The 5,594-nt window shown below is 49.3% G+C and overlaps 1 protein-coding gene across 1 annotated transcript in view; it reads left to right on the forward strand.

Annotated features, from left to right (window-relative positions):
• The window catches only part of XDH (xanthine dehydrogenase), a 67,428-nt gene extending 62,259 nt beyond the window's left edge, over positions 1-5,169 (forward strand). Inside the window, exons 32-34 of the mRNA XM_015566422.1 lie at positions 884-1,257; positions 2,877-3,053; positions 4,585-5,169. Of these exons, the coding sequence (XP_015421908.1) occupies positions 884-1,257; positions 2,877-3,053; positions 4,585-4,635 (602 nt within the window). The 3' untranslated portion in view covers positions 4,636-5,169. The remainder of the gene's footprint in view (positions 1-883; positions 1,258-2,876; positions 3,054-4,584) is intronic.
• The last annotated feature ends 425 nt before the right edge of the window (positions 5,170-5,594 follow it).

A 5,594-nucleotide genomic window follows, 5' to 3' on the forward strand; every position in this document is an offset into this window, starting at 1 on the left:
TTCAGCGAGCTTTCCCCTCCTCCTTTCTCTCCCTTCCACTACTTCACCTACGGGGTGGCTTGCTCGGAAGTGGAAATTGACTGCTTAACAGGGGACCATAAGGTAAGATGTTTGCAAAACTTCAGTACTAAGGGGGGAAAAGAAGAGAAACAACTCAATTATAATACAAACCAAAGACAAACTTCACCCAGGACAACAATGTGCCGAAGCCTGGGTTCGAGCAAGAGGGGTAAAGGGCTGGCCAAAGAAAAGCACTTTCAGGAAATATAAGAGTATTGGACAGAGCAGGTGGAACAGGAGGAGACTGAAGGAGGAATCAGGCCCGGAAGTACTGAGCACCTGGTAGAAAATGTGATGAATATCTCTCTAGAATGGACAATTACTGAGTATACAGAAACGTCACCGCTAGTCCAATCAGTTCTTTCATTCATTGAACAACTGTGCACAGGCGCTGAGCTGGGTACTGCAGACACAAAGATGATTAGCACCTGGTCTCCCCTAAACACTCTTGTTTGGCTACATGGCACCACCTATCCGATTGTGAGAGCGAGGCAGGTGCCCCCAAACAGACCTAGCGCAGAGGCACTCAATTTCCCAGAGGGCAGGCAGGGCTGGGGGTTCAGAAAGCCTGCAATCTACTATTAAAAAGCTTCTCCTCTCTCCTGGGGCTGCTCAGAAGGGCAGGGTCCCACAGGAGCGCGGCCCCTGGGGGCACTCAGCACCCATTAGCCTGTGAGCTCTTGCCTCAGTGCGGAGTGACTGTCTCCCCAGTGGTGACACGGGAGGAACATGTGCACTGCCCTGCGGCAGGTTTTAATGGGAAATTATGCTACCACCGCATGGGCCTTCGGAATCACCAACGAGTTCTAAAACGGACCTTCAGTGCCAATGCCTGGCGAAGGCCTGGAGAGGTTGTCCCGGGTGGTGAGGGGCCAGGTAAGCAGAGCAGGGCTGTTTCCAGCTTCATTCCAGGCCCCGCTCTGGGTGGCCTGGTGCCCATGGTGGAAGCAGTACCTGTCCCTGGGGAATGGGGAGGCAGTGTGTCCACGGTGTCCGTCTGCCCTGCAGGTGGAAGGCGCATTTGTCCAGGGTCTGGGCCTCTTCACACTGGAGGAGCTGCACTACTCACCCGAGGGCAACCTGCTCACCCGCGGCCCCAGCACCTACAAGATCCCGGCATTTGGCAACATCCCCACTGAGTTCAGGGTGTCCCTGCTCCGTGACTCTCCCAACAAGAAGGCCATCTACGCATCCAAGGTACTGGTGCCCTGTGGGCTGCTTTCCTGTCTGCACTGTGGGAGGCCCGGGTGGTGACAGGCCCCTCCACCCCCATGTGGGTCTGCAGGTGGCTCATCTGAGAAGAGGGCTTGACACCGGCTTTGGCGATGGTGGTGGAGGGGCGGGCAGTCCTGCCTGAGAACCAGGGATCTGGATTGAACATGACAGCTCCTCCGTGTAGCAAGGAGTTCCTTAACTCAATCCTATAGGCCAAACCCTGACCTACACCCCCATCTCAGGTGTCCATCCTTGAGGTTTGGTCCTAGACACGATCTCACAGATCCAGTACCACTGTCTCCTATAAGAACCAGCACATTCACTGAAGATGGGGCAGTGCTTCTATGCACCCCATCACCTCCTTCAGGGGCTGCCCCCTGACCTTAAGACTTGATCAGCATGCCTGAAGGATGATAACCATCCTCTGTTTCTTCCCTGTCCCCAATACATATGGAAAAATGGTTGAAAATCGATCAAGCTGATTGATCTAGTCCTAGATCTAAGGAAGACAGTTGATCATTTGAAAGCACTGAAACCCACCCATTTGCTCATCTCATGGCTACATCATCATGGGAGCATCTGAGACACTTTGTAACCCCTGCCACTGGCTCATGATAAAAATGCAGTTCTGGCCTAGCTGGTGTGGCTCAGTGGCTGAGCACTGACCTATGAGCCAGGAGGTCACAGTTCGATTCCTGGTCAGGGCACATGCCTGGGGTTGTGGGCTTGATCCCCAGTGTGGGGTGTGCAGGAGGTAGATGATCAATGTATCTCATCATCCATATTTCTATTTCTCTCTCCATCTTTCTTCCTCTCTGAAATCAATAAAAATTATTTTAAAAAAGCAGTTCTGGGTGGCCCACCCCTAGAAATTTTGATTCTGTAGATCTGGGCTCGGGCCCTGGAACATGCATTTTTAATAAGTGTCCCTAGTAATTCTGATGCACAGTCTCTGATCTGTGCTTATGTATCTCATCATTCATATTTCTATTTCTCTCTCCCTCTTTCTTCCTCTCTGAAATCAATAAAAAATATTTTAAAAAAGCAGTTCTGGGTGGCCCACCCCTAGAAATTTTGATTCTGTAGATCTGGGCTCGGGCCCTGGAACATGCATTTTTAATAAGTGTCCCTAGTAATTCTGATGCACAGTCTCTGATCTGTGCTTTGGGGGACAAAACCACCTCTGCTAGAAAGTGTTTTAATTCATGTTTGTCATGGTGCCTATATTCCTGTAGATGCTGTACGTATAATTATGATGCCAGTTGGGGTTGGAGTTGCAGGTAGATTATTTCGCTAGGCTCATCACTGCAAGGAAAGGTTAAAAACTCATGCCAGATTTTGTTTGTTTATACACTGTGACTATTTAATATTACATTTCATGGTACATTATATTTGCATGGTGTCATCAAGGAATCACACAGTAAGAATTCAAAGAAATACGCTGACAAGGTCAAGTCATTTACTAGAGTCACTGTTCTGGGGCCCTGATTGATTGAGGCCTGTCAGTGCTGGCAGCTGGTGTTCCAGCATCACTGGCCCTCCTACTGTGGAGGCTGGGGCTTCTTGGCCTGAGTTCCTGTCCCCCACTCTGTCCCCTCTAGGCTGTCGGGGAGCCGCCTCTCTTCCTGGCCGCCTCCATCTTCTTTGCCATCAAGGATGCCATCCGAGCAGCCCGAGCTCAGCATGCAGACAATAATACAAAGGCGCTCTTCCAGCTAGACAGCCCTGCCACCCCGGAGAAGATCCGCAATGCCTGCGTGGACAAGTTCACCACCCTGGTATGATGGCTCTGGAGCACCCACTCAGTCTGGGGGAGGCCAGGCCCGTGAACTGCAGGGGCGAGTTCTGCCAGGGGACAGAGGTATTAGGCTCTCTTTCAACCACACAACCACACACTGGTTAAGGCCACCCTCCACTCTCTGGTTGAGGCACGCCCTTGAACTTGCAAGAAGAGAACAATAACTCCCATCAAAGCTGCAGCTTGTAGTGGGGCCTCCTTAGAAAAAGGAGGGCAGTCTATACACCCATGGATTTCATTATTTTCCATGAAGATGAGGGTGATAGCTAAAGCTCCCGAAGAGCCTAATTGTTAGTGTCCACCACTAGCATGTGTTTTGAGACCCTTCTTTGTTAAAAACACTGTGTGAGGTACAAAAGAGATGGAGAGAAAAAGAAGAACGAGTTAAATAATCAGATGACCCACAGTTGTTCTGTGATTACCATGTGCCATACAGATACTGGGGACACACGGGTGCCCTTGAAGACTTTGCAGCCTTTCAGGAAGCCACATGATCTCATTATGTGGGTTACCACCTTGGAGATGTTTGTAGCAGAATAGAACAGGAATTCCGTGGACGTTGGGATCATTTGGGGACGGCCCTATGTGGTACTCATAGTGGACAATGCCTGGTAACAGGAGGCTAGGCTAGGATAGTGTCTTCTCCTGTTAGACCCTCCGAAGCAGCCTGGGCTCTGAGTTTGCAATGGCAGCCTCTGTTGAGGTAGCAGAACCAGGTTCTTCCCTATCCTAAGTTGTATTCCTGGGCTATTTGGTGTGAAATTTGATAGACCCTTTGGGTTTAGAGGTGAAGTAGGTACTTATGGAGCCAAAGTGTTCCAGGGATAGGGAGGGGACAGGAGAGCCCCTCGGGCAGGCACCTCTGCCATCCCAGATCTCAGCACTGAGAGGAAGGGAGCCGGATGCATCTCTAGTCTGGTCATCCTTCAGGTCTGCCAATAGCGTTAGCTGTGGGGCGGGAGCTATCAGGCAGGAAGGATGCCCACAGCTGTGCAGCAACCTTCACACAGCCCGGTACCTTCCACCATGGCCCAGTGCTGACAGGTCCCCAAACCCCATTCCCCGAGAGGGGAAGTGCTGCATGGCTCTCTATAAACCGCACAGGTTGCTGAGTTAGCTCCTTGTAAACAATCTGATGCCCAACTCCATGACTTAATGAGCCCCTTTGCTGTGTTAAAACACACCAGTGATTTAAAGTCTGAGCAGCTGGTTCTATGCTTTTGAAGAACTGAGAATGTGTCCTAGAAGGGACTACTTCTGAATTTGGTCATCCCTGTACCTCCAGAGCCTCCTAGAGTGCCTGCCACATGAAAAGTGCTCAGTAGGAAGAAATGAATGACTAGGAAGTTAAGGGGTCCTGCCGGGGGGCATCACCAGCAGCTGGGACTGCAGAGTGGTGTTTGGGCTTAGCATGGTGGCTGGCCGCGGTGGGAGGTGGCATGTACAGAGGGTGAGGGGGGCATGCGCTATGGGAAGACCCTGGCAGTGAGTTCTCTGTTGTTCCTTTCTAGAGTGTCACTGATGTACCAGGAAACTATAAACCCTGGTCTCGGAGGGTCTGAAGAGAAAGCCCCCAGGGGACTCTTCTCATGTGAAGCGTGGAGCATGCCCTGAAGAACACGAATCTATGAAAACTGCAGGCTGACAACGCAGAACACTGAATGCATGGGAAGATTCTGATAAAAAAATGTGATTTGTAAACACAATGATAAGCAAATTCAGACCTATTAGGCTCAAGGCCCAAGTAGTTATTAGGCAATGAAGGGTCCTTTCAGGTCTGTTTTAATCATGTATATGGTTAAATAGATTCAGGAAGTGTGTGTGCTATGTCCCAACTCATTGGACAGACTATATAACCTCAGGTGCTGACAGCGTCTGTCCTTCTGGGATCCCACAAACCTCCAGAAGCTTGAACGAAAGCTACGTTAAATCCACGTGCCTTCCTCAGGCAGCCTTTCCTTCGAGCCAATGAACATCATATTATCACCTCAGATCCATACCTAAAAAATTTTAATGGGACAATGTGGTGAGATTCAAGCCTCTAACCACCTTTGGGTCATCGGAGAGAATAAAGAATGAAACAAATTCAAGGTTAATTTGGTCTAATTTTGTTAAGTTGCATAAAGTAAGATTACTCCGTAACACCCAAACCAACAAACCCAATTATTGAGTGCCTACTATGTGGTGAGTTTCTTCTCTTCCCCTTTGTGTATTAAAAAGATCAGTTAGAAAAATCTTCCCATGAAGCCAGAGTACTTTCCACCCAGAAATGATATATAAAAATATCAAGATCAGCCAGAAGAAAAACAGTCAAGGAGCTGGGGTTCTCATCCCAGCTTTGTCTCTGTCTTTACCTTGGAATGTCATTTCCATTTTCTGCACTTCATTTTTTAAAAAATATTTTTATTGATTTCAGAGGGGGAGAGAGAAACATCAATGGTGAGAATCATTGATTGGCTGCCTCCTGCACGCCCCCTACTGGGGATCCAGCCTGTAACCAGGCATGTGCTATTTTACTGCA

This window comes from Myotis davidii, unplaced genomic scaffold (genome assembly GCF_000327345.1).
Source record: "Myotis davidii unplaced genomic scaffold, ASM32734v1 scaffold238, whole genome shotgun sequence".
In the NCBI taxonomy this organism is placed as follows: Eukaryota; Metazoa; Chordata; class Mammalia; order Chiroptera; family Vespertilionidae; genus Myotis; species Myotis davidii.